Source organism: Ochotona curzoniae, unplaced genomic scaffold (genome assembly GCF_017591425.1).
Source record: "Ochotona curzoniae isolate NIBS_2020 unplaced genomic scaffold, NIBS_Ocur_1.0 contig_4105, whole genome shotgun sequence".
Classification (NCBI taxonomy): Eukaryota; Metazoa; Chordata; class Mammalia; order Lagomorpha; family Ochotonidae; genus Ochotona; species Ochotona curzoniae.
In genome coordinates, this window is record NW_024466129.1 from 6,124,146 (window position 1) to 6,151,786 (window position 27,641).

Here is a 27,641-nt window from a genome sequence, read left to right on the forward strand (position 1 = left end):
AGCAGAAAGCACAGAGATCTGTGGACTTTTCTATCTGAAGACTTCTCTATCACATGATACTTGCACGAATCTGCGGGTTTTTCTCACACCAGTCTGTCCTTTGCCGCAGTGAGCTTACCCATGCAGCTCATGAGAAGAGGAAAAGATTCCTTCTCCCCCAAATCGCCCTAACATATGAGTCAGTACTCAGCTTGTTTCAACTCTCCAACGAGCAGTTTTCTCATCTGGAAGAGCGATGCCAGGCAGTATCTGAGACTTGTATTTTTTAATTGGCAGTAGAACACTGCCAGCCGTAGCTGGCAGAAGCAAATGTCAGTATTCCAAATGTTGAAAACCCTTGGGCTGGAATGCCACGCGTACTGTGGACATCCACGCAGAGCCAGTGCAAATGTGGCTGCTACACTTGGTCCAGCTCCCTGCTAATGCTCCTGGGGAAGCAGCACAGGCTGATCCGAATGCTTGAGGCGCTGCCCCAGGGTGGGAGATTCAAGCAGGATGCCAGGCTCTCAGGCTTGGCCCGACTCAGCCCAGCCACTTCAGCCAACGGAGGGTGAACCAGCAGGCCGAGATCTATCTGTCCTATGATGCCTTACAAATAAATAAACCTAAAAATCCTTCACCGAGAACCAGGAACAGAGGCATTTCCCTTACCACTTTCTCCCAACCCTACCTCTCCATCCAGGTCGGCAGCCCACATGGGTCTGCAGTCTCTGAACCTTTGTAATTAGCAACAAAAGATTAAATAAAGTAAAAAAAAAAAAAAAAAAAGAGGCAGCATTGTGGTACAGGGTGTTAAGCCACAGCCTACAATGCTGCAATGCTGACACCCCCACGAGCACTGCTTGCTCCACTCCTGGTCAAGCTTCCTGCTGAGGCACCTGGGAAGCAATGGAAGACATTCCAAGTACTTGGATCCCTGTGTCCACATAAGAGACCTGGAAGAAGCTCAAGGCTCCAGAGTATGGAACAGCCAAGCTTCTGCTCTCGTGGCCATGTGGGGAATAAACCAGTGGATGGAAGATCTCTGTCCCTCTTCTCTGTAAATCTGCCTTTCAAATAAAAATAAATAAACCATTAAAAAAATTAACATATACTATAGATTGTCCTTCTGACAACAGGAAAGTTTAAAAAAAAATGGGAGGTTCAATATGAAGTGAAAGTTTAAGAGAAGAAAATGAGCAGACAGGAGCCAAAACACAGAGACAAAATCAAATCAATGCTACTCCAACTTCAGGTGGAAGCCCACTTCTTATTGCTGGACTGGCATCTATACATTCTTGCCCACAAGCTCCCTGGACACCCACCATCCCACAGAATTAGCAATGTAACACTGTAGCTGGTTACTCATAACCAAGTCCTACTAACACATTTACCCACAAAATTGCTAACAGAAAAAAATTATCAGAAATAAATGTGATGAAATGTAATAATGGAAAGCCAACTGAGATTTAGAATAGAAATGAGAGTTACTCCATAACAACATTAGAGAAAACAGAAAGGCAAAAAGTGGATGAAACAGGGAAAGAAATGTTCTTGAAACTGGAGACAATCACAGTGGCACAGCTGGCTATGCTGCCACTTGCTGTAAGCATCCTATATTAGAGTGCCTAATTCAAGTCCCAGCCAATAATGGTCCCTGCCCAGCCATGTGGGAGGCTCAGACGCAGTTCCTGGCTCCAGGCATCTGCAAACTGAAGCAGCAGAAGGAAGATACCTCTCTCCCTGCTTGGGTCTCTCCCTCTTTTTCTGTCTTTCAAATAAATAAATCTATTTTTCAAAAATTCTTAAACTAGAATGCAGTCAAAACTCATAAAGATTCATAAATAATTCTTTAATTCTTTTCCTTTTTATTTGAAAGGCAGAGTTAGAAGAGACAAAGAGAGATTGTCAGTCCACTAGTTCACTCCCCAAACGGCCTCAACAGTTGGAACAGGGTCAATCCGAACCCAGGAGCTTCAGTCATGTCTCTTCCATAGGTGCAGGCACCAAGGACTTCGGCTGTCCTTCGCTGCTTTCCCAGGTCATCAGCCGGGAGCTGGATTAGAAGTGGAGCAGCTGGGATATGAAACTGTGCCCATATGGCATGCCAGGTGTAACAGGCAGAGGCTCAGCCCACCAAGCTATGGCACCAGCCCCAAAAATAATTCTTTCTTTTCAAACATCCACAAACACTTCAGTGTTGAGGAAGAATTTTAAAGATCAACAATAAAGACTTCAAACACTCCCTAGAAAAGAGAACAAATATTCAAATATAAAAGGATAAGCACATCAGACTTGCAAAGGAAACAATTTGATAAAATATTCGCTCAGAGCTAATGACATCTCAATAATCACAGAAAAAAATCATCTTGACCCAGTCTTTCTCTTAAAACAGTTAATAAGCATAATAAAAGAATCCAAACATCATCAAGTTATAACAGCATACAGATTTTCCAAATAACAAGGCAAATGACAGGACACACGGAAGTTGAGAAGCAGCTTACAGTAGCACCGAGCCTCCCCACTCTGCACTGCAGGATGGAGTGCAGCTGGCAGTAAGGTTTCTGATGTAGCAATGACAACACCTCTTGGGACACTCACCTCCCATACTGCAATCTCCAGGGCACTCCTGCTCCTGCTTCCGGTTCCAACTGCTGCCAGGGTGCACCCTGGCACCTACTTGGCAGACCTGGATTCAGTTCCAGGCTCCTGGTCTATACCTGGGCCCAGCAGATTTACAGAGAAAGGAAGACGGAAAGATCTTCCACCTGCTGGTTCACTCCCCAAGTGGCTACAACAGCTGGAGCTAAGCTAATCCAAAGCCAGAGAAGCCAGGCACTTCTTCAGGGTCGCCCCATGGGTGCAGGGTCCCAAGGCTTTGGGCCGTCCTCTACTGCCCTCCCAGGCCACAAGCAGGGAGCTGGATGGGAAGTGGAGTGACCAGGACACAAACTGACACCCATACAGGACTCATGCTTGAAGAGGGAGGATTAGCCAGCTTAGCCTTTAAATTTTTTTTTTAAACATGTGATCCTCGTACATTTTATGGGCTACAGAGCAATAATTAATCACATATACACAGCATAAACTGATAAAATCAAATAAATAGCATAATTGGCATTTCCCTTTATTCTTCTTCATACTTCCTGCCTACAAGCTCCTCTGCCAGTTTAGAACTGTGTTTTACATGGCTCTATCTCACAAACCTATTAGTAAAAAAGTTCCAAGATGACAGGTATAGGATTTATGTAGAGCTTTCAACTACACAAAATTATATACTGTTACACACAGGAGGTAATTACATGCAGAATAAAATGCAACTACACAGAGGGCAGGAGGAAGATAAACACCAACACCGTGATGGTGTCAACCACAGGGAAGGGAAACCAACGTGCTAGAGGCTCAGCCTGAAACAGAAGCCGTCAGGTAAGGAAGAGGGGTCAAGGAGAACCGGGGCTTAAGGCAGAGTCTGAACTCTGGAAAAGGAATTCTAGAGATGAACTACAGTGACAGTTGTTGACACGATGTGCCATCGCCGAAAGGCACAGCGAACACTGCTTACAGGCCGACTGCCGATGCAGCGGGAACGTGCTGTGTGGGCTGCCCATTTTCCATACTCAGTCCTTGCTCTGCTTCCTCTCGGGCACCCTGCACAGCCCAGGTGGCAGCAGGGCATGGCTCAGATGGCAGGGTCCCCGCTGCTGGCATGGAAGGCCCAAGGTGACTACCAGGTTCCTGCAGTTCTGGCTATTCCACATGAGACTAGCCAGTAAATGGAAGATAGCCCTTTCTCTTGCTTCTTCTCCCTCCTTATTAAATAAATTTGGGGGAAAAAATGTTCAGATGGCGAAATGTAAGTTTTTGTGTCATATCTGAAAACAATAAAAAAATTCTGGAAAAAAGTAACAAAACTACTATCTGTCAACTCTGAGTGATGGCGTCTACACACACTTCCAGGTTACATGCATACTCCCATACAGTTACAATTACTTCTAAAAACAGATGTTCTGGGGCCCAGCGCCTTGGTCTAGCAGCTAAAGTCCTCATCTTGAACACGCCGGGATCTCATATGGGCGCCGGTTCTAATCTTGGCAGCTCCACTTCCCATCCAGCTCCCTGCTTGTGGCCTGGGAAAGCAGTTGAGGACGGCCCAAAGCCTTGGGACCCTGCACCTGCGTGGGAGACCCGGAAGAGGCTCCTGACTCCTGACTTCAGCTCTAGCCATTATGGCCACTTGGGGAGTGAACCAGCAGATGAAGACATCTGTCTTTCCTTTTCTTGTAAATCTGCCTTTTCAATAAACAAACAAATCTTAAAAAAAAAAAAAAAGAAAGAAAGAAAAGAAAAGATGCTCCCCTCCCAAGTCAGAGTATAGCTGAGTTGGAGCCCAGGCTCTGCTCCCAACTCCAGCTTCCTGCCCGCTGTCCCTGGCAAGCAGCAGTGACGGCTCCAGGGCCTGTATCCCCACCATCCATAAGGAACCCGGACTGGGTTCCTGCTGCCAGCCTTCCAGACACTGTGGACACTTAGGAAAGTAAGCCAGGGCCTGGCGCGGTGGCGCAAGTGGTTAAAGGTCCTCGCCTTGCACGCCCGGGATCCCATATGGGCGCCGGTTCTAATCCCGGCAGCCCCGCTTCCCTTCCAGCCCCCTGCCTGTGGCCCGGGAAAGCAGTCGAGGACGGCCCAAAGCTTTGGGACCCTGCACCCGCGTGGGAGACCCGGAAGAGGCTCCTGGCTTCGGATCGGCATAGTATCGGCCCGTTGCGCTCACTTGGGGAGTGAATCATCGGACGGAAGATCTTCCTCTCTGTCTCTCCTCTCTGTATATCCGCCTTTCCAATGAAAAAATAATAAAAATAAAAATCTTAAAAAAAAAGAAAGTAAGCCAGCACAGGGGACCCCCTTCTCCCACTATCTGCCCATCTCTGTCTTAAAAAGTTTTGAATATAATTCAAAATTGTTTCCTTTTTTATTGTTTTATGGTACAGTTCTACAGGCTCTAGGACTTCCCCTCCTCCCTGCTCAAGTCTCCTCCCCCCACTGACTTCCTCTTTATACACAGCACAGTCCTTCATACACAGTCCTAAGTCCATCATTCTGTTATTTAAGCGTATTCTGATGTTGTAGGCATGGACAATGGCACAGAGTTCAGCATCCTATTGTCAAGATACATTCAACAGTTTTATTGAGAGTTCGTCTTGATTCGGAAGTAGACATGCACACTCTATTGTATCTTCACATATGGATATGATAGTCTCTTACACAGTTACAACATAGCCACTTAAATGGAAAGCCATAAAACAAAAACAATAGGAAGAAAAGCGAAGTTAAATAACAAAAATCAAAAACCTTCTTGAAGAAAATGATGCCACTATATGACCTATGTGTCCCTGAAGAAATTACTAAGGAAAAAAAATTTACTTTTAAAAAAAGAAAATTACTAAGGCCAGCACTGTGCCATGGCGAGCAAAGCCACCACCTGTGGTACCACCACCCCACTCGAGCACAGGTTCAAATCCTGGCTACTGTTCTGATCCAGCGCTCTGACTAAGGCATGGTAAAGCAGCAAAGGTCCCTGCGCCATCCGGAGAGCAGAGGACGCTCACTGCGGCCAGCTGAGCAACCAATCAGTGGATGGAAAGCAATCTTCCTCTTCTCGCTCCCTCCCTGGCCTCCTCTCGCTCCCTCCCTGGCCTCCTCTCCAATTCTGCTTTTCTAATAAATCTTGGAAAAAAAATTACTCCTGTAGAAAATATGATTTCTTTAATCAAGACAATTAAAATTTGGTGTAAGTCCAGTATACCAACCAAACCCAAGATTAACATGCAAAAATGTAAATTTCAAAATCAGTTTTAAAAATCCACTTGCAACCTCCATATTTCAACAAATCTTTCCTATAAAGTACAGACGGGTAATACAAATTATGCTGGTTAGCACGGTCATTTTAGAGAAATGCTTTCTTAGCAATTACAAAATGCTAAGTGGCAATCTTCAGTCCTAAATCAGTACTGGTATTTTAATTTGATGGAAATAGCAGAGAAGAACAAAACTGCAGTACACACACTGTGCATTAAGCTACAGAACATTTTCTTTGACCTTGACCGTATCAAGTGAAAGGTTGCTACACCCTGCCTCCCTAGCTCAGCAAAGTAGGGTATGCACATGGCTGGGTCAGCTGACTTGTATTCTGCTAGGTTCTGGCTGAGTCCACATGGAGGAACCAGTGGGACCATCACTACGGACGCAGCCCAGGTAACAGTCGGAAGCCAAGTACAGGTAAGCCCAACGTTACACACATATGCGTGTCTAAGAATGACAGAAGGGGGTACCTTCTATCTGCTGGTTCACTCCCCAGATGGCTGCAACAGCCAGACCTGGGCCAGAGCCTCTCCAGGACTCCCGCGTGGGTGCTGGGACCCCAGGACTTGGACCATCTCCTTGTGCTTTCCCAGGCACATGTGGAGGGAACTGGATTGAAAGCGGAGCAGCTGGGACCCAAACCAGCACCCACAAACCAGGAGTAGAAATTTACTCTGGGTTTGTCACAAGAGTAGCAGCAGCCCAAATGTGCAGGCCATCACGCACTGCTTTCCAAGGTCAAGGAGCAGAGAGCTGCATCAGAAGCAGGGCAGGGTGTTCAGCCAGCACTCCAACTGCAGCATGCGGGCGTTGCAAGCACGGCCTTAACCTGCTGCTCCACCACAGCCACCCCAGCTCATACTTTTGTAATCAATGACATTTAAATGTATGCTAGTGTTATGTTTAATGCGTATTTGTCCATGCTCATGAACAGAAGTTCCACTGAAACCAATACCAAGAAAATTTTAAATTAGTATAACCACAAATTTACAGAATAAAATTATGCATTCAATTCAAAAAGCAATGAATCCAATCCATGAGATGAAAACACCTTTAGGTGCTTCATGAGAACTGCCACCACTATCTATTGCAGCAGCAACGGTTTTTTGCATGGCAGTCTGTCTAAATTAAAATCTAAGAATTCCCTCAGAACATTAACACAGACCATTAGTACAGCATAAAGCAACAAAGAAATACGGAAAATGCTCTGAGGCGTTAAGCAAAAATTTTTTCCTTAAACATTTTCTTACTGTGATATAATATACATAATATATTTACCATTTTCACTGTTTAGAAAGTAGAACTCAGTGGCATGAAGTGAACAAACTTAAAAATGTTCAAAACATCCTACTTTCCCTAGGGAGAATAGACAGCTCCTTAGAGGCCGCATACTGGAAAAATAAACTAAATGGAGCACTTCAAGGGGCTCCCCGGCTTCTGATACACAATCACCAGAGCCATTCGTTTTTAATACTACAAGCCTACAATAATGCCCCCACAAAATTGTTTATCCTCAAAACAAACACTTTAGTAGATAATTTACTACAACTGGCTATTATATCAAGAGAAAAAAAAAAAAAACTGCAGCTGCTACAATGGTGTAGTGTGTTAAGCCTCTGCCTGCTATGCTGGCATCCCTTCTAGGCACATGTTCAAGTCCCAACTGCTTCACTTCGGCTCGGCTCGGCTCAGCTCAGCTCCGGCCATTGTGGTCATTTGGTGAGTGAATCAACAGACAGAAGATCTTTCTCTCTGTCTCGCCTCCTCTCTGTATATCTGAGCTTCCAATAAAAATAAGATAAATCTTTAAAAAAAAAAAACTTGCTACTACAAAGTTTTATCATGTAAAACTGTCTAGTCAGATATATTGCCGTTTAAAACGCTTCAATTAACAAACTATTACAGAAACATAAATAGCAAAATAAATCTCAAAATCATTTCACAAATACTCCAGAACACCTACTCTGCCAGGTACTTTTAAGATCCCACATGAAGACATGCGTCCTCACAGTCTAATCTTAGAGCCCAGGAGTCACAACAAGTCAGGCCACAAGTGCGTCACCGCCTGTTACTGTCCAGCCTGTCCTGCCAGTCAGTGCTTCTCTAACCATCCACTGACTGGCTGCTAACACTCGAGGAACACTCGAGGGCGTCTGAGCTAGCATTTCCGCTATTTCCCAAATTCACAAAGAAAACCGGCAGAGTACATTCATTTGCTTATAGCAACCCAATAACTACCATTGTTACCTATACATTTTCTTATAATTTTCTAATAAGTCAAGAGGAAAAAAGGAATTGTAACCTACGAACAGAGAAAAGAGCAGCTTGTTTAGTGGGACACAGCACTAGCAACAAGCAGAGTACGTCAGAATGTCACTCCAAGGGCAGGGCAGTGCCCATAACACCCTTCACTAGGCAGCTCAGGTGCCTAAACCCACAGACCACACAGACCTGTTGCTCAAATCATCACCAGGTGTGTCAACAGGGTAAGAAGGAAGTCTAAAAACATGCAGATATATACACACATTATGTGGGCTCTTCAAAAAATTCAAGGGCCCAGTGCAGTGGCCTAGTGGCTAAAGTCCTCGCCTTGAACGCACCGGGATCCCATATGGGCGCTGGTTCGAATCCCGGCAGCTCCACTTCCCATCCAGCTCCCTGCTTGTGGCCTGGGAAAGCAGTTGAGGATGGCCCAAAGCCTTGGGACCCTGCACCCGTGTGGGAGACCTGGAGGAGGTCCCTGGCTCCTGGCTTTGGATCAGCGCAGCACCAGCCATTGCGGTCATTTGGGGAGTGAGTCATCAGATGGAAGATCTTCCTCACTGTCTCTCCTCCTCTCTGTATATCTGACTTTGCAATAAAAATAAATCTTAAATAAATAATTCAAGAAAATACATAATTAAGAAAAATCTATCATGGATTTTAATTTTTTGCACCAAAATAAATTTCATTTCCCCTCTGGATTCCTTGGAGTGTCCTTGTGCATACACATAAATGCACACACTCCTAAAGCTTATTAGTCACTACATATAGCAAAACTACAGAATCACAAAGACACCCAAAATTCTTTGTTCTCTAATTCTTTTCAAACCAGGCAGCTGCAGTTTTATGAGGTTTAAATGAAAAAGCAGATACTAAGTACTCAGAACATGCCTGCACATTGCACTCAAAAAATGGCAATTATTCCACCATCTAATTCTTGCAGGACCTGAGGTCCACTCTGCTGCAGCCCAAGTCTGTCCGCAGAGCCTCGTGTTCCCTGCGCCCGCTTCCCGGAGAACGCCAGTTCCCCAGGCGTCTCTCCACAGGCCCTCTGCACGGGACCTTGGGGAGGCACATCAGCAGTGTCAAAACAGCAGGCACTTGCACGTGACTTCACTCTCCAACACACCTGAAAGGCTAGGCTAGTCAGACTACAGCCAGGAGCGGGGAACTTCATCCCGGTCTCCCAAGTGCTCCAAGGGACTGAGTACTTGGGCCAGCACCTGCTGCCTTCTAGGACACACGGGGAGGGAAGCTGCAGAGGCAGCCAGGCAGCTGCGACTCCAACCAGGCACCCTGACTGGGAGGCAGGTTTCAAGTGCTGTCTCAACCACAGTACCAAAAGCCTACTCCCCAACAAGCTGTCCACCCTAACATTTCAGAACAACTTGTCTATACGATTTGAAAACTAATCTACAGTGAAACTCTAAATCTATTCCACAAGTATTTTTGAAGTCTCTGTGTATAGTGCCATATGGATTAAAAAAAAAAAAAAAGGCCAATTTGAGTCACAACTTCAAGAACATTGAGGGTGGAGCCAGTGTGACGACTCAATTGGCTAATCCTCCAGCTTGCGGCACCGGCATACGGGCACCAGTTTGTGTCCCAGCTTCTCCACTTCCCATCCAGCTCCCCCTGCTTTTAACCTGGGAAAGCAGCGAAGTATGGCCCAAAGCCCTGGGACCCCGTACCCATACAGGAGATTCAGAAGAAGCTCCTGGAGCCTGGTCTCAGATGGACTCAGCTCTAGCTGTTGTGGCCATTTGGGGAGTAAACCAGCAAATGGAAGAGCTTTCCTTCCTTCTCTCTGTAAATCTGCTTTTCTAATAAAAATGAATAAATTGAAAAAAAAAAAAAAAAGGAACTCTGAAGTCCTAGAAACTTTAGGGGCAGGTGCCGGGCACCACTTGGAACACCCACCCCACAATGCAATGCCTGGTTTTACTCTTGGACACTAGATTTGCAGCCCAGCTTCCCATGGGGCATCCAGAGAAGCAGCAGATGAGAGAACTTGGTCCTTCTTCCCCATGGGAGACCTCGATTCAGCGTCAGGCTGCCGGCTCCGGCCCGCTGCAGCTCTAGCACTTGTGAGCACTTGGGGAATGAACCAGCACATGGATGGATGGATCTGTCCCTCCCTCCCTCCTCTCTCTCTACCTTTCAAATAAAATTAAAGTAAGTTACAAATTTTTTTTAAAGCTAGAGGTAAAAATAATACACAGAAGCAAGGGGAAAAAATCTCAAGAGTATTAAGAATATCAGAAGAAGGTGGCTACAATATAAAAGGTCGTTTTTAAAATGCAAAAAAAAAAAAGCGGGGGCACAGCACGATAACAACTCAGTGGCTGAATCCTCACCTTGCAAGCACCACGATCCCACATGGACACCAGTTCGTGTCCCGGCAGCTCCGCTTCCCATCCAGCTCCCTGCTTGTGCCTTGGGAAACTGCATCCGTGGGGGAGACCTGAAAGAAGCTCCTGGCTCCTGGCTTTGGACTGACTCAGCTCTGACTGTTGTGGCCACTTGGGGAGTGAATCAGCAAATAGAAAATCTTTGTCTCTCCTTCTCTGTAAATCTGACTTTGCAATTAAAAAAAAAAAATCCTAAGTATATCTTTTTTTAAAAACCCAGGCATCCCAAGAAGCATTTTCAAGATTTTCTTCTTCTGCAGTTTTTAAGAATTTTTGATGACATTTACATAATTGATCAGGGTAGGAAGGGGCGAGGATCAGGATGAGATGACTATTTACACATTCTTTTTCTTCCTTCTGTATATGGAAGAGGAGAACCCACACCCAACCTTCTCCACTGCCCCATTAACCGGGAGATGGGGAGCTGCCACCTGGTGTCATCCCAGGGTCCCCGTTGTGGAGCATTTTCCGGGGGTCTGCTCATGTGGTTTCAATAGTTCTGAGACGCTGCTGATATCGATGCTCCACAGATGAAGAAATCCTCCCAAGGTCAGTGGCTGTCAGTCGGCCCCGAGTCTCCACTGGCCCAGAAATCACTGGGGTAGCTGATCAGTTTGTACTGCTCTCCATCCTCAGCAAACCAATGGATACTGCAGCCCAGTCCAGCCCTGCCCAACGCAGTCAGCCCTCACGTATACCAGGGGAGCTGTAGCACAGTCAGAATGACCCCAATAACCTCCACTGGACCAGCCCCCCAGCTTTGGTTCCTGTGCCTGCCAGCATGTGCAGTAGACTACACATCCCAGTAAGACCTTGTATACATCACTGTGCACTGAAGTCTAACTCATCCCAACAGACTCCACCCTCCAGCCCACACTCATGCCAGGGGGTGCCACTGCCTGTCTAGCCAGGCTGCCCCAGTCCTGGTTCTCATGCTCACCAGTGGGAGTTGCAGCCCGTCAGGAAGGAGCCCACAATCTCCCCACTGCACCAACTCCCTCCCCCGGATACTGCCCTCTCCAGGTGGTTCACCAAAGCAGCATTTTAATGCCAGGCCAAACACCCATCCCCTTACTGCTTTCTGAAAGTTCCCTAGTAACTGAGGCAACCATGTGCCAATACCAGACCTAAGGCACAATGTAAATTAAATCCCATCTGGTTCTTTTTCTACAGTTTTTTTAAAGATTTATTTATTTATTTTCATTGGAAAGAATTACAGAGAGAAAGAGAGATAAAGATCTTCCACCTGCTGTTACATTCATTCCCCAAGTGGCCACAATGGCCAGAGCCAAGCCATCCAAAGCCAGGAGCCTGGAGCCTCTTCCAGGTCTCCCACACAGGTGCAGGGTCCCAAAGCTTCGGGCCGTCCTCCACTGCTTTCCCAGGCCACAGGCAGGGAGCTGGATGGGAAGCAGAGCAGCTGGGACATAAACTGGCACCTATATGGGATCCAGGGCATGCAAGGCGAGGATTTAGCCACTAGGCTGTTTTGTCAAGCCCTAAATCCATCTGATTCTAAAATACACATTCTCTAAATCTCCACCCTGTGGCAAGACTTGGAGGAAAGAACTGAGGTTGAGTCCCAGTACTTTCACTTAACAGCACATGCCTAAGGAAGCCATTTGGTCGCTTAATTCTCTGACTCCTCCATCATCTAGAAGTGGGAAGGTCAATATTTGCCTCTTCTACTTCATAGAACAGTTGTAAACAACAAATGAAACAGGTCTTCATGACTCAAACAGCACCGTACCCATTCCCCATCTTGACAAAGAGAGCAAAGAGAACAAAATCCATTTCCACGTTGGGGGAGAGGGAGAGTAAGAATCTAAGGGCGGAACTTGAGGCTTCATAATTTTACCTGTACTCTTTACAGCCAACTGAATGCTGGTAACAGAACTTGGACAACTTATTTTACTAAAAAGCTATGCATCTATAATTTACACAGATTTGGACATTAATTTAAAAAAACCTAATAGTCGATTTCTTTTAAATTTTTTTTTCTTTTTATTGGAAAGGCAAAGAGGGAAGGAGAGAGAGACACCAAATGACCACCAACAGCTGGAGAGGAGCCAGCCTGACTCCAAGAGCTTCTTCCCGGTCTCCCAGGAGGGCAGGAGCAGCAGCACTGGAGCCATCCTCCGCTGCTTTCCTAGGCCATGAGCAAGGAACAGCCAGGCTGCGGAGTCCGCCCACACGGATCTCTCTGGGAGGAGTTTCATCTGGGAGCAGGCACGCCGTGCAGCAGTTAGCTCAGTCACAGCCCACATTCGGAGCTCAATTCTAGCTCCTGACTCCAACCCCGCCAGGGTGGATCCTAGCAGGCAGCAGTGATGGCTCTCCTAACCCAACTCCTGCCTCTCACACAGGAGGACTTGGTTTACTGATTCTCAGCTTCTGGGTCAGACCCCAGCCCACCTGGGCAGTAAACCAATTCACTGGAATTTGCTCAGTTTCTGCCTTTCAAATAAAGCCCCATAAAAATAAAAATACAGAAGCAGCAGTGCAGCATAGAAAGCTAAGCCACTGCCTGCAAATCTGACATCCCACATGGATGCTAGCTTGAGTCTCGGCCATTCCACTTCCCATCCAGCTACCTGCTAATATGTCTGGGAAAGCAGTAGAAAATACAGTCCATGTGAATGGGCCCTTTACACCCATGTGGGAGACCCAGACAAAGCTCCTGACTTTGGCCGGGCTCAGACCCAGCCTTGCAGCCATTTGGGGAGTGAACCAGGATAAAAGTCCTCTCTCTACCACTCCCTGCCCACCATCCATAACTCCGCCTTCGAAATAAACAAATCTTTTTTCAAAAATAAACAAAAATCCATGAAATTTGATTCTCATAAGAATCAGTAATCACTGGGCCCGGCGCGGTGGCGCAAGTGGTTAAGGTCCTCGCCTTGAACGCCCGGGATCCCATATGGGCGCCGGTTCTAATCCCGGCAGCCCTGCTTCCCATCCAGCTCCCTGCCTGTGGCCCGGGAAAGCAGTCGAGGACGGCCCAAAGCTTTGGGACCCTGCACCCGCGTGGGAGACCCGGAAGAGGCTCCTGGCTTCGGATCGGCATAGCATCGGCCGTTGCGCTCACTTGGGGAGTGAATCATCAGACGGAAGATCTTCCTCTCTGTCTCTCCTCTCTGTATATCTGCCTTTCCAATAAAAAAATAATAAAAATAAATCTTTAAAAAATTAATTAATTAATTTTTTAAAAAAAAAGAATCAGTAATCACTGCAATAGGTCCTAGGGGAGCCTACATCTTTCATTTTGAAGAGACTACAAAATCAACAGACCTAAAAGAAAAGTCACATTTCTTTAAAACAGTAAGTTTAAGGAAAATTTTATTATTCAAAGCTTCTTAACACAAAGTTCATTTTCATGCAATTTTTAGAAACTGGGTAAGAAAAGGAAGTAAAACTGAAATGAAATCATTGGGCTTGATTGACAAGTACGCCACACTAAGACAATAGCAGGGCTGAGCCTACTGGTTAAGACCCTGCAGGGGCCCAGCGGTGTGGCCTAGCAGCTAAAGTCCTTGCCTTAAACGCCCGGGATCCCATAGAGGCACCAGTTCTAATCCCCGGCAGCCCCACTTCCCATCCAGCTCCCTGCTTGTGGCCTGGGAAAGCAGTCGAGGACAGCCCAAAGCCTTGGGACCCTGCACTCGCGTGGGAGACCTGGAAGAAGTTCCTGGGTCCTGGCTTCAGATTGGCATAGCATCGGCCATTGTGCTCACTTGGGGAGTGAATCATCGGACGGAAGATCTTCCTCTGTCTCTCCTCCTCTCTGTATATCTGACTTTCCAATAAATAATAAATAAATCTTCAAAAAAAAAAAAAAAAGACCCTGCCTAGGACACATCCACCCCACAGCCCCCACTAGAGTGCCTGGTGTAAATTCCAGCTCCGCTCCAGCTGCTTGCTAACGGGCACCCTGAGAGGGAGCAGGATGGCTCCTACCACCTAGCGGACGCTCAGTGAGTTCCAGCCGCTGCAGCCTGGCCCAGCACTGGCTGTTGCAAGCAGTTGGGAAGTAAACCAGCAGATAAGAGATCCCTCCTGTCTCCCTCCCTTTCAGGTAAAAATTTTTTTAAAGATTTATTTTTATTATTTTTCTATTTGAAAGGCAGATCAGATTTAAGGAGAAAAATAGAGATCTTCCATCTGCTTGTTTACTCCCCAAATGACTGCAAGGGTCAGAGCTGAGCTGATCTAAAGACAAGAACCAGGAGCTCCTTCCTGGTCTCCCACGCAGGTGCAGGCCCCCAAGGCTTTGAGCCGTCTTCCACTGCTTTCCCAGGCCACAAGCAGGGAGCTGGATGGGAAGCAGAGCAGCTGGGACACTAATGCTTGTGCTTGGAGGTGGGGGATTAGGCTACTGAGCCATGGTGCCAGCCCATGCCCTATTATCTTTATTCCTTGTAAAATACTTTCACAAAAATCACTTACAGCAAGGCAAATTACTCTAACAGCTTACCTACATATCATTAATGAAAACATTACAGCGCTAAAGAGAAAAAGCATGTAATATGAATAACTTTCAACATATTTATTAACTACATGCAATACCTAATTACATTAAAACTTACATGTTAATTTAACAGCAACACAACTTTCACATGAAATTATGTCCTCAGATCAACACTACAAACTCAAGACAGTGACTGCTTCACTGTTCTAAGATCTAGATTTTTCATGTTATCATCAAGTGTTCACTGAAGACCTTTTAAATCTAACTCATTTATTCAGCTGAGATTCTGCTAAGTGTTTCTCAGCAGTGGTTCTCCATCAGGAGTGATTTTCCCCGCTGAGGATGAGCACTGTCTGGAGACATTGTTGGTTCTGACAACTGAAGAACCACAAAGTGCTACTGTATGTGTACAGCCTGTTCAGCCAGGGAGGCAGCTAGACACCCCACAAGACAACAGACCCCACCCCAAAATCGAACAAGCCAGGCCAAAGAGGCAATACAACTGTGCTCAAGAGCCCCTGATCTGCAGAAAAGCTGACAGGGCCGGGCGCAGGGGCAGACAGTTATTTAAAACAGTGGTTGAGTTCTAGTTCATATGATATTACGATATTTTACGCGCAGCTAATTCCCACAACCTGGTTCTTTACCACGAGCTGAAAACACCAGACGCAACGAGGTATCTCAGGAGGTTTCTTCCAGCAGGGCAGGAGCAGGGGAAGGGGAAAGGGAAAGAGGGGAAGGGAGGCCGGAAGGGGAGGGAGAGAGGGAGCAAAGACTAGCAAAGAGAGGGAGCCGCACCTGGGGGCCTTTTTGTCTGCCAGGTGTGGGGGGCGGGGATTGGGAGGGATTGAGGGCGGGCCCCAGGGGACTGGTGCCTGCAGGTGAATGCCTGGGGATGATAGGTGAGTGGGCGGGGTTGGGGAAGGGGCTGGAAGATTAGGGGTGGGATTCTCAGGTGGAATGCCAGGTTACATCTGATTGGTAGATGGCTAGACTGGCACGAATTTCGTGAGCTGTGAGGAAAAAGGAATGGCGCCAGGTCCAGGGTGGGATATTGGAATAACTCCTTACACAGACAGATTTTGGTTCACTCCCCAAATGGTCACAATAGCCAGGTCTGGGTCAGGCCAAAGCCAGGGACAAGAACTGAACCCTGCTCTCTCACACATTCAGCTCATGATCTGCCGCTTTCCCAGGTACATGTGCAGGACGCTGCAGCAGAAGCAGAGTAGCCAGGAGCCAGACCAGTATCTCAGCAACAGCTTAGCTCGCTATGCTTAGAGCAGGAAAACACAGCACCCACTTCATCTTCTTCCTATATTTGCTATTTCCATTCTTTTCACACTAGGCTTTGGCATCAAACTCTCTCCCCATGCTTCCAGTTCCTAACTTTCAAACTTTGGAAAGCATACTCATTATCCCAGTCAGCCAGTTTCAAAACCTCTGTCATTGAAGTATCATCCTATTATCAATAATAGGAATTGTCATGGTACCAGTAGCAGTACTAACTTTGTAACTATGTGCCAGTCACTGTCCTGACTGCTTCTGATTCTAGGTACTAGTAATACCTGTTTCACAAAGGAAGAAACCAGGACACAATAAAATTCAGAAAAGCTTGCTTGACCAGGACCACACAGGCAACAGCAGCTGACTGAGGTTTCAAATCTAGGCAGAAAGGTCCATCCTCTCCCTCCCCAAGATTTGTTGATAAGAAAGCCAGAGTTGGGGGTGGTGGGTGCTTCATCCTTCCTCTGAATCATCCTCCAAGTGGCCACTACCGCCGGGTCTCCTTTGGGGGCAGCAGGCGCCAAAGCACTCGGGCCACCCTGCTTTCCTTTATTCCGAACAGGCCTCCAGATGGAATGCAGGTGTCGCAGGCGGCACCTTCACCCAGTGCACACACCCAGTGCTTCTGCCTTTAAGGACGACTCCAAAGAGATCTCTTCTCTCATCCACACTGAATCAAACTCCTTAAAGATCCACCCCAGCAGCAATACCCCCACAGCCCAACACATTAACAGGTACTCAAAAACCCTTTTGCTTGTTAAACACATGAGCTGTCCCTGATCAAGGATCAAGCCTAGTCTAGAACATTCCACACTTGGGTTTGCTGGTATATCCTATTGGCCATTCAGGCAGACAGACACAAGCCTCTGCCAGATCTTCCCAAACCCAGCCCCATCCAACATAAGTTTTTTGTTTCTATTGCTTCTCAATTAAGATCATAAAATCTTAAACAAGCAAGAAAGTATCTTAGTAATCATCTAGTCCAACCTCATTTTACAGATAAAGAAACCCAAAAGTAGTGAGTAAGTCTACAAGCCAGGCAGAACAAGAACTTGACTCAAACTTTCTGCTCTGGTTGGAAGTTCACTCCTGACAGAGGTCTCCTTACTTCCTTCTGAGGTCCTGATTAGGACATTAGAGGAAGATGACCACTATTGCCCTGTGGATGAAGCTAAACACACATGAACACTGCCCAGAAAGGAAAACCGATTTAATAATTTCTGCCCTAAAATTAAAAAAAAAAAAAAAAAAAAACTTGATTCAAGATACAAACAGGCAAGCAGGCTTGTTTACTTCCCGCATACCAGCATGGCCAGACTGAGGTAGACAGCAGGAACTCGGTCCAAGCCTCCCCTGTGGGCGGCAGGAAGCCCAGTGCTGGAGCCATCAGCTGCCTCGTAGGGCCAGTGCTGGAGCCATTAGCTGGCGGCAGGAACCCCATGCTGGAGCCACCAGCTGCCTCGTAGGGCCAGTGCTGGAGCCATCAGCTGGCGGCAGGAACCCCAGTGCTAGAGCCACCAGCTGGCAGCAGGAACCCCAGTGCTGGAGCCACCAGCTGGCGGCAGGAACCCCATGCTGGAGCCACCAGCTGGCAGCAGGAAGCCCAGTGCTGGAGCCATCAGCTGCCTCGTAGGGCCAGTGCTGGAGCCATTAGCTGGCGGCAGGAACCCCATGCTGGAGCCACCAGCTGCCTCGTAGGGCCAGTGCTGGAGCCATCAGCTGGCAGCAGGAACCCCAGTGCTGGAGCCACCAGCTGGCGGCAGGAACCCCATGCTGGAGCCACCAGCTGGCGGCAGGAAGTCCAGTGCTGGAGCCATCAGCTGCCTCGCAGGGCCAGTGCTGGAGCCATCAGCTGGAGGCAGGAACCCCAATGCTGGAGCCACCAGCCCCCTTGCAGGGCCTGCAGTAGCAGGAAGCTGGAATTAAACCCAAGCCTTGCAAGATATGGAACATCAGCATCTTAACTGCCAGGGCCAATCCTCTTGAAAACTATTCCTCTCTTCTTTCCTCCTACGGTTTAAGAAACGATTTCAATAAAAACGAACTCACATGGCAACTGCATAAAATATTCATGCACCAAAAAAGCTTCTCAAGCACATTTTTAGTATCAGACATATAAAGTTCATGTATCTCCAAGTTATACACATATCCTCCATTAAGACACAATTTACTTTATGGGGCAATGCTTGGTGCCGAAGTCAAAACGTCACTGGAGACACGCACACTCCACACCGCAGTACCCAAGGTTCCAACTTCTTTCTACCATACACCTTGGCAGGCAGCATCTGATGGCTCAGGGCTCGAGTTCTCCCTACCCAGATGGGTAAAGTCAGGGTCAGCCCCAGGCCAGCCCCAGCTGCTGTAGGCATTGGGGCAGTGAGCCAACAGGTGGAGGACCAATCTTTCTCTCTTTCAAACAAAATAAAGACAAATTTTTTTTTTTTTAAGATTTATTTTTATTATTTTTTATTGGAAAGGCGGATATACAGAGAGGAGATACAGAGAGGAAGATCTTCCATCCGATGTTTCACTCCCCAAGTGAGCCGCAACGGGTCGATACTATGCCGATCCGAAGCCAGGAGCCTCTTCCGGGTCTCCCACGCGGGTGCAGGGTCCCAAAGCCTTGGGCCGTCCTCAACTGCTTTCCCAGGCCACAGGCAGGGAGCTGGAAGGGAAGCGGGGCTGCCGGGATTAGAACCGGCGCCCATATGGGATCCCGGGCGTGCAAGGCGAGGACTTAACCACTTGCACCACCGCGCCGGGCCCAAGACAAATTTTTTATAAAGATTTATTTACTTTCATTGGAAAGGCAGATTTATAGAGACAAAGATCTTCCATCGACTGGTTCACTCCCCAAAAGGCCACAACACCCAGAGCTAACCCATCTGAAGCCAGGAGTCAGGAGCTTCTTCCAAATCTCCCACGCAGGTGCAGGTCCCAAGGTTTTGGGCCGTCCTCAACTGCTTTCCCAGGCCACAAGTGGGGAGCTGGAAGGAAGTGGAGCAGCCAGGACATGAACCGGAGTCCATATAGGTTGCTGCCACTTGGGAGGCCAGTTGGGTCACCAAACCAACCCCAAAATGAAATTTTTAAAAGTTAAAAATGTTTGAGTTTAATCACAAAGTCCAAATTGAGAACTCACCTAACTGCCGCAGATCCTTGGATTCATCTTCCTTTGCATGCTACCACCCACTATTCCGTCCTTCAAACTTCATCGCTAGTAAATAATTCACACTTCTCTCTTTCTCTCTCCTTCCCTACGCTGTGTGGCACAGAAACCCTGTCTTTTTTTCCTTTGTTACTTCACATGCACACAGCTTCAAAGTCCTGCTACTTTCTGGTCAAGTCCAGCTACCCAGTGCTGCAAGAGCCACCGTACCTAACCTGCAGCTCCCAAAGGGGATGTGGGAATCGCCAGCCTGTGACAGCCAATACTGCCATTTCCCTCTTTCAAAAGCGCCATGAGGAAGTATAGAAAGAATCCTCTGGGCTGCGGTTAAAAAAAAAAAAATCAGGATTCTTACTATATTTTCATGTTCTCCTTTCCTAAATCTTGTTCCTGTACATGTTTGAAAATTACAACACCCATGAGCACAGTACATATAATTAACCATTTAAAACACATAAATCAGAATACATGCTCAACCTTTTTACCAGGGGCCTAACAAAGGGGTTTGACAACTCTTCTCAAATTATATAGATGAGATCCAAGTAACGGCTTCCAGACCATGGATTTGCAAGCATTGCACACATGCATGCGCGTGCACGCACACACACGCACACACACACACACACACACACACACACACACACAGGGTACAAAGAACAACTCTTGCTCCTACCCAAAGTCCTCACCATGCCCACCAACTCAGAGCCCCTGCCAGCCATGTCAGAACCTGGTCCTGCTCAAAGGCGCAGGACAGCATGGTTGGGCAAAGCCCTTCATTTCGAGTTTGTACACACACGTCCAAAGTCACGAGATCGCATCCTTATCTTCCTCTGCATAGGAGTCCTCCGGGGCACTGTTCACGGCTCACTAGGCTCCACTGCTCACCGCCGGAGACCTAACTCCGTCCACAGCCACAATCTCCGGAGCGTCAGTTCCTGCCTCCCAATCTCTTGGAAAGCAAACTCGGGTTCCCTCGGCTGACAAGCGGCTCACACCGCCACCTCCGAGACGGGAGTCCGTGCCTTCCCCCCGCCCGCGGGACCACCGGTCGCTGCCCTCCTCCCGACGCACACAGCCCAGTCCCCCGTCCACGCTCGCGGTGACCACTGCTCTCGCCTCCTCCGCCCCCGGGAGCTGCCAGCCAGGCTGGAGACGGGAGGGGGAGGGGTGTGACTCGCCTCCCGTGACTAGCCCAGATGGCAGCCGATCGCGCCCCCCATCTCGGGCACCCCTCCACCTCGCGACCCCCGGCAGGGCGCCCGCCCGTCCGCCTCCCACCCACCCACCCACCCACGCCCTCGCGCCGGCGCCCGGACACACTCACCATGCTGGGTGAAGATATTGAAGCCGGTCTCCGCGCTGCGCCCCGCAGGGTCCCGCCTGCGGCCGGAGGGCCTGGCCGCGCTGCTGCCTCGGAGCCCGCGGGGCTGAGGCTGCGGGAGCCCGGGAGCCTCCCCGACGCGGCCCACCTGCTGCCCCATCCCTGCGCTCGCGTACTCCCGCGCCCCGCGCCGAGCCCCGCTCACATTCCTCCTCCCGGGCTCCGCGCTGCGGCCTCTCCCTTCCCAGCGCAGGCCCCGGCCCCGAGCGGCCGGGCGGCCGGCGGCTCGGCCCCCGCACTCCTCACCGCGGCCGCTGCGCCCTTCCCGGGCGCCTCACAGACTCTCCTTCTCCCGCCCCCGCCCGCGGCTCCGCGCCCTCAACGCCGCCGCCGCCGCCGCCGCCATCTTTAAACCACCGAGCGCCGGGCGAGCGCGGGGCAGAGCGTCTCCCTCCCCCGCCCGCCAGGCCCCTCGGCTCCCCCGGAGGGAGGGCTTCCCGGCGGCTCCGCCCCGCTCCCCGCGCCCACCTCGCCGCCCGTCGGCGGCCGCCTTCTCGGCTCCTCGCCATCTCGGGTCCTCCGCACCTTGGCCCCCGAGCCCAGAGCCGAGCGGCTCCCACCTTGAGCTCCACGCGCTGCGTACCTTTTGGGATGATGGGTCGCAGGCCTCTCCTGCCGCGGCTCCACCTGTCAAATCACTCGGGCGGGGGTTCGGCGCCCACCACGTGCGCCGCCCAGAAGCAGGCACAGGTGCAGACCAGAGCAAGGCAACCGCCCTTGGCAACACAAGGCCTGGAGTCAAAATTAAAGTAAGGCAAAATTCACAGGAAGAGAGTGTGCAGGTAAATGGCAGGCGGCGGGTCTCGTCAGGAAAGCCTTCCTGACCCATCCCTCCCGCTGCCAGGAATTCCTCTTGAGCTCCTTTGCTATCTCACCACTCGTGTTTCTGTTTCCATCGCTGGGCTTGACCATGAAGTTCAAGTTCCCGCTGGCGTCCTCTATATTCACATATTGTGCAGGAGGTCAGGTGAGCAAGGAGCAAAAATATGTATTTTTGATCTAGTTTCTGAGCCAGCACTTCTCATCTTTAGCGTGTGTGGTCTGAAGAGAGTGAATGAAACAGATGAAAAATGCTTTTTACACACACACACACACACACACGTGCAGGCTTCACTCACCATGCTCTCCGACTAGGCATCTCTTTAAGTTTTCTAAAAACTTTATTCAGTAAAGGATTTCCCCAAATGATGTCAACAGAAGTGTATAGGTTCTTTCTCCTTGGGTGTGTGAATATTCATACAGGCAATGTGCTAACAATCGTGACGATTTCCTAGTTTCTTCTCCCTAACTACACAGAGAAATAGCGACACACAGTTTTGAACCTGTCTCAGCGCAGCAGTTGAACCTGTGAGGTGGTATTTTGACTTCCTGCAGGTTTTTCATAGGGTCATGACTGTGACCTTGACCAACTCAAGCACAGGTTGAGTCCCTCAGGTTTTTTGTGTTTGCCACTGACCAGTCAGTCACCTGCTGTGTGAGTCAGAAGGCTGCAGAAGCCTTCCTTCCGATGACTAAACCTGGTTGTTTCTCAGCCCTGCCGGAAGGCGCATCCCAGCTGGCAGAGGGTCTGGGAGCAGCATGTCCACCTTCACTGAGGGCATGGGATGTGGGGAGGGGACGCACTGCCTCCCCCTGTATCCAAAGGAAGGAGAAAATGGCTGATCCCGATGTTTTGGAATCTCAAAGCACTACATGATGATCGTTCTCTCAATCCTTTAGCTGCTTTATTAGAAGGTGTTCATGATTAGCAGTACAACACTTGTAGACCCAAAACAATCCCAAGGAGGAGAGGGTCTTTGGCAGAACCAGGGTGACCTCTGACCTCATTGAAGCGCCCACTGACAGGTACTCTGAAAGAGCGCCATAGAATCAGTCCATTGTGGAGCCTGCGTGCTGGCAAAGCAAGCTCGCATCCCTCTGCTTATGGCCTGGGGAAGCACTGAGGACAGTTCAAGTCCTTGGGGCCCTGTGCCCAGGTGAGGGACCTGGAAGAAGCTTCTTCGGATCAGCTCAGCTGTAGCAGTTGAGACCATCGGAGCGGGGAACCAGCAGATGGAATATCACACACTCTGTTGTCTACCTCTCTCTGCTTAGAACGCTGAGTTTCAAGTAAAAATAAATAAATCTCTAAAACCAATTAGTCCATTGTTCTTTTCTTTTGTTTTCCAAAGTGTTTGCAGCTACCAGAACAAGTATATTCATAAAGGATAAGGATTATAGAGTCAGAATATGTTTTTTTGTTTGGTTTTTATTATGTGAGAGGATTTCAGTTTGGGATTTTTTTCCCTCTGCTAACTCATTTGTGGTTTAGCATCATGCTGTGAGTCTCTTATAGTGCAAGGATTAAGAGTAGGAACTCCAAAACTAGACTGCTGACCTTTAAAACTTGGCTCTGACACTTCAGAGCTATTGAACTTGGGCAAAGTGCTCAATCATTTTGTGTCCCAGTTCTTAACCCATGAAATGAAGATGACAACAGGGTTATTGTGAGAATTAAGTAAGCTAATACATGGTTTAAGCGGTATTTGACACATAAAAGTATCATATAAACATATACTACTAGTTCCAAAAAAATGTAATGTTTCCAGAGTCCTCTATTTTTCTAACTTCTTCAAAGAGTAAAAACTTCTGTCACGGGCCAAAGCCGCTGCCTGCCATTCTGCATATAACTAGAAAATATCAACCAAGCAACACAAAAGTGAACCATGCACCACTTTCGTAGTCCTGTTTGGCCATCAGCAGCTGCTTGCAAGTGAGCCCTTAAAATGCAGGACCTTAGTTTCGAATATGAAGATTTTCTCACCAGTGATTCTTAAGATCCTACAGGGCTAAAGCAAGTATCCTGTAAGTGAACACTTAGGGGACAGGCATGACCTTGTAAATGTTTTCCACGCTTTCATTTTCAGAATGAAATGGGAAGTATGGCGGGTGGGGGATAGACAGGTACAACCTAGTTAATGAGTTCAGGGAAACTCACTGCCATATAGCCAAGCCTAAGCTATTTGCTGAGCATTGTTTACGGTTCATTGTCATCAGCCATGGTGATTACCATGGTTCAGCATCAAAAACCATCCCAACCGTGTAAATCTGACGAGAGGGCAGCTGTAAGCTCCAGGCACGAGCAGAAACCAGGGAAGGTTCCTGGAGTGGTGCACAGTGGCACAGGGCAGCTTTACCTGAGCAATGACGAGCAGTGGGCACGAGCCAGCCACACATCGCCTACACCGCTGAGGCGCCACGCAGGCAGAGGTACCTCTCCCCATCACCACCTGGACCAGGAGTCCACTCACTCTTCCCAAGGAGCCAGGGGTTGTGAGCAATGCCTCGCCTATGCTCATCTTCACCAGTCTGCATTTCCAGGCAGGATTTCCCACCTCTACAGCATCTCTCCATCTGTGAAGGCTGTGTTGTGAAAGACCAGTGCTACTTTAGGCTCAGATTGACCCTCTGTTACATTCTAGAAGCCCGTTCTCGATTCCTCTCCTTTAACACCAAGCAATTCTCTAATCAGAACCTCCACCTTGCTCTTGGTGCCTTGATGTTGCTCCTTTCCCTTCATCACAAAGTCTGAACCTTGCACCTCCCGTTTCAAGATTGCTTTCCAAGATGCTTTGGATTGTAATGGCTTAATGTTCGTCTTCTGCCCTTGCAACTCCCACCCTTCCTCTGGCAGGCACATGAGCTTCATCCGGTCAATGCCTTTATCTTTTTCTCCACTGTCTCCTTTTCTCTAAGACTTCTATAAGAACTGGGGTTGGAGCCGTGGCACAGGCATCCCATAGGGATCCCAATTCTAGTCCTGGCTAATCCACTTCCGAATCCAACTCCCTGCATATGGCCTGGGAAAGCAGCAGAAGATAGCCCAAGTCCCTGAGCCCCTGCACTCAGCGGAGGAGACATGAGAGAATGGGCTCAGCTCCACCACTGTGGCCATTCGAGGAGTGAACGAATGAATGGAAGATCTCTGTCTCTCCTTCTCTCTAACTCTGCCTTACAGATAAAGATAAAATACATCTTTTTTCTTTTTTAAGGCTTCTGGGCTCGGCATGGTGGCCTAATGGTTAAAGTCCTCACCTTACATCTGCTGGGATCCCATATGGGCTCAGGTTCATGTCCCAGCTGCTGTACTTTCCATCCAGTTCCCTGCTTGTGGCCTGGAAAAGCAGTAGGGGATGGCCCAAAGCCTTGGGATCCCACACCCACATGGAAGACCTGGAAAGAAGCTCCAGGCTCCTGGCTTCAGATCAACTCAGTTCTGGTCGGCGGCCACTTGGGGAGTGAATAAGCAGACAGATCTTCCTCTCTGTTTCTCTTTCTCTTTGTGTATCTGACTTTCTGTACACTATTTACCTATGTGGCCTGGAAAATGTTTATTCACCTAAATGGCAAAGGGGAATTGTTATTTTACCCATAGCATTTTTCATAAGCTGCTTGTGCCTGTGGCACTGTGGATTTTGCACATCTGTGGCTTGCTTCTGCATTGTTGTACTAACTCTTTAAAAGCCTATAGAATGCCAAATACTGTTCCATTTACAGCTTGACATTCTAAAAGTTCTCTTGGATGACAACAAAGAGGAGGAAGAGGGGATTTTTTATCTGATTGGGATAGAATAAGTCCTTCTCTTTGAAGGTAAGGGGATGGATTAAATGACCTCTTATTGTTCCTTTTTAGCCCCAAGAGTCTATGATTCAACGTTTCTGTGATTTAAAAACCTCATAAATTATTAAGAGACTGTTTCAAACAATTGGCAAAGTGCTGTATAAATGTTACCAGTAGCAATATCTATTCATTTTAAATTAATAAATGAGTACTCACTTCCTTTTCAATGGTAATAATGAAAAAGCTGACTAAACAATCTATTTAACTTGTAACCTATTACTAACTATAGTATAATAGACCTGGGTCTGAACTAGTATTTATGTCAAATGGAGTTGTTTCAATTATCCATTGCTGCCTAACAAAGTACACACACACACACACACACACACACAAACTTAAAACAATAGTCATTGAGGGCCCAGCGCTGTGGCACAGTGGTTAAGGTCCTCGCCTTGCACGCCCGGGATCCCATATGGGCGCTGGTTCTATCCCGGCAGCCCTGCTTCCCCTTCCAGCTCCCTGCCTGTGGCCTGGGAAAGCAGTCGAGGACAGTCCAGGGCTTTGGGACCCTGCACCTGCGTGGGAGACCCGGAAGAGGCTCCTGGCTTCAGATGGGCATAGCACCGGCCGTTGCGCTCACTTGGGGAGTGAATGGAAGACCTTCCTCTCTGTCTCTCCTCTCTGTATATCTGCCTTTCCAATAAAAAAAATAATAATAAAAATAAATCTTTAAAAAAAAAAATAGTCGGGCCTGGCGCGGTGGCGCAAGTGGTTAAGGTCCTCGCCTTGCACGCCCGGGATCCCATATGGGCGCCAGTTCTAATCCCGGCAGCCCCGCTTCCCTTCCAGCTCCCTGCCTGTGGCCTGGGAAAGCAGTCGAGGACAGCCCAAAGCTTTGGGAACCTGCACCCACGTGGGAGACCCGGAAGAGGCTCCTGGCTTCGGACCGGCATAGTATCGACCCGTTGCGATTCACTCACTTGGGGAGTGAATCATCGGACGGAAGATCTTCCTCTCTGTCTCTCCTCTGTGTATATCCGCCTTTCCAATGAAAAAAAAAAACAATAAAAATAAATCTTTAAAAAAAAAATAGTCATTGAGACTGACATTGTGGCATAGAAAATTAAGGGCATCACCTACAATGCTGAGATCCCAAATGGCCACTGGTTCAAGTCCTGGCTGCTCAAGCTCCAATCCAGCTCCACACTAATGTACCTGGAATAACAGTGGAAGAGGGCCCAAGTGCTTGGGCCCCTGTACTCGTTAGGAGATCCAGAAGAAACTCCTGGCTCCTGGCTTCAGATCAGACCAGTTCCAGCTTTTGCAGCTATTTGGGGAGTGAAACAGCAGATAGAGGATATCTCTATAAAGAGATTGAGAGAGAGACACGAAGAGAGAGAGATCTTCTGTTTGCTCGCTCACTCCTCAAATGGCCCCAGTGGCCAGAGTTGAGCCAATTCAAAACTGCGAGCCAGGAGTTTCTTCCACGTCTCCCTTGTGAGTGCAGGGTCCTGAGGACTAGGACCATCCTCCACTGCTTTTGAGAGCCATAAATAGGGAGCTAGATTGGAGCTTGAGCAGCCAGGACTAGAAGTGGTACCTACATGGATGCCAGCACCACAGTCAAAGGATTAGCTTGCTATTACATCACTGGCCCCTAATGTATGAATTTTGCTGGAGTCACAGTTCAACCCACTTCAGTGAGTTTCCTCATATAACTGGGTGGTTTCAGATGCCAAGAGAGCCAGAATACAAGCTATAGGGCCGCTAGAGGCCTGGGATCAAAAACTCGCTGCACCACTCCCACCATGCTCTGTAGGTCGAAGCAAGTCACAGACCAGCCCAGACATACAGGACGTGGAGACGGGGGCCAACATTCTGGTGTAACAGGTAAAACCACAGTCTGTGATGCCTGCAGCCCATAACCAGATCGAATCTCGGCTGCTCCACTTCTGATTCTGCTCCTTGCTAATAGCCTAGGAAAAGCAGCAGAGGATGGCCCAAGTTCTTGGGCTTCTGCCAACCACATAGCAGACCCAGAACGAACTTCTGGCTCCTGGTTTTGGCATGGCCATCTAGGGAGTGAACCAGAAGATGGACAATCTTCTTGCTTTCTCTTTTCTCTCTCCCTCTCTCTTGTAACTCTGATTTTTAAATAGGTAAATAAATCTTAAAAATAAATAATGAGGAAATGGACTTTGCCTATTGATATTATATTATGGCCA

The 27,641-nt window shown here is 48.3% G+C and overlaps 1 protein-coding gene across 4 annotated transcripts in view; it reads right to left on the reverse strand.

The window, feature by feature from the left end:
- The window catches only part of ABL2 (ABL proto-oncogene 2, non-receptor tyrosine kinase), a 98,144-nt gene extending 76,966 nt beyond the window's left edge, over positions 1-21,178 (reverse strand). For 2 of the 4 annotated variants that reach the window (XM_040984331.1, XM_040984327.1), the window contains exon 1: positions 20,760-21,178. In XM_040984331.1, the coding sequence (XP_040840265.1) occupies positions 20,760-20,916 (157 nt within the window). In that variant the 5' untranslated portion in view covers positions 20,917-21,178. The remainder of the gene's footprint in view (positions 1-20,759) is intronic. The other 2 variants (XM_040984330.1, XM_040984326.1) reach the window with 2 other exon arrangements.
- Between the last annotated feature and the right edge of the window lie 6,463 nt (positions 21,179-27,641).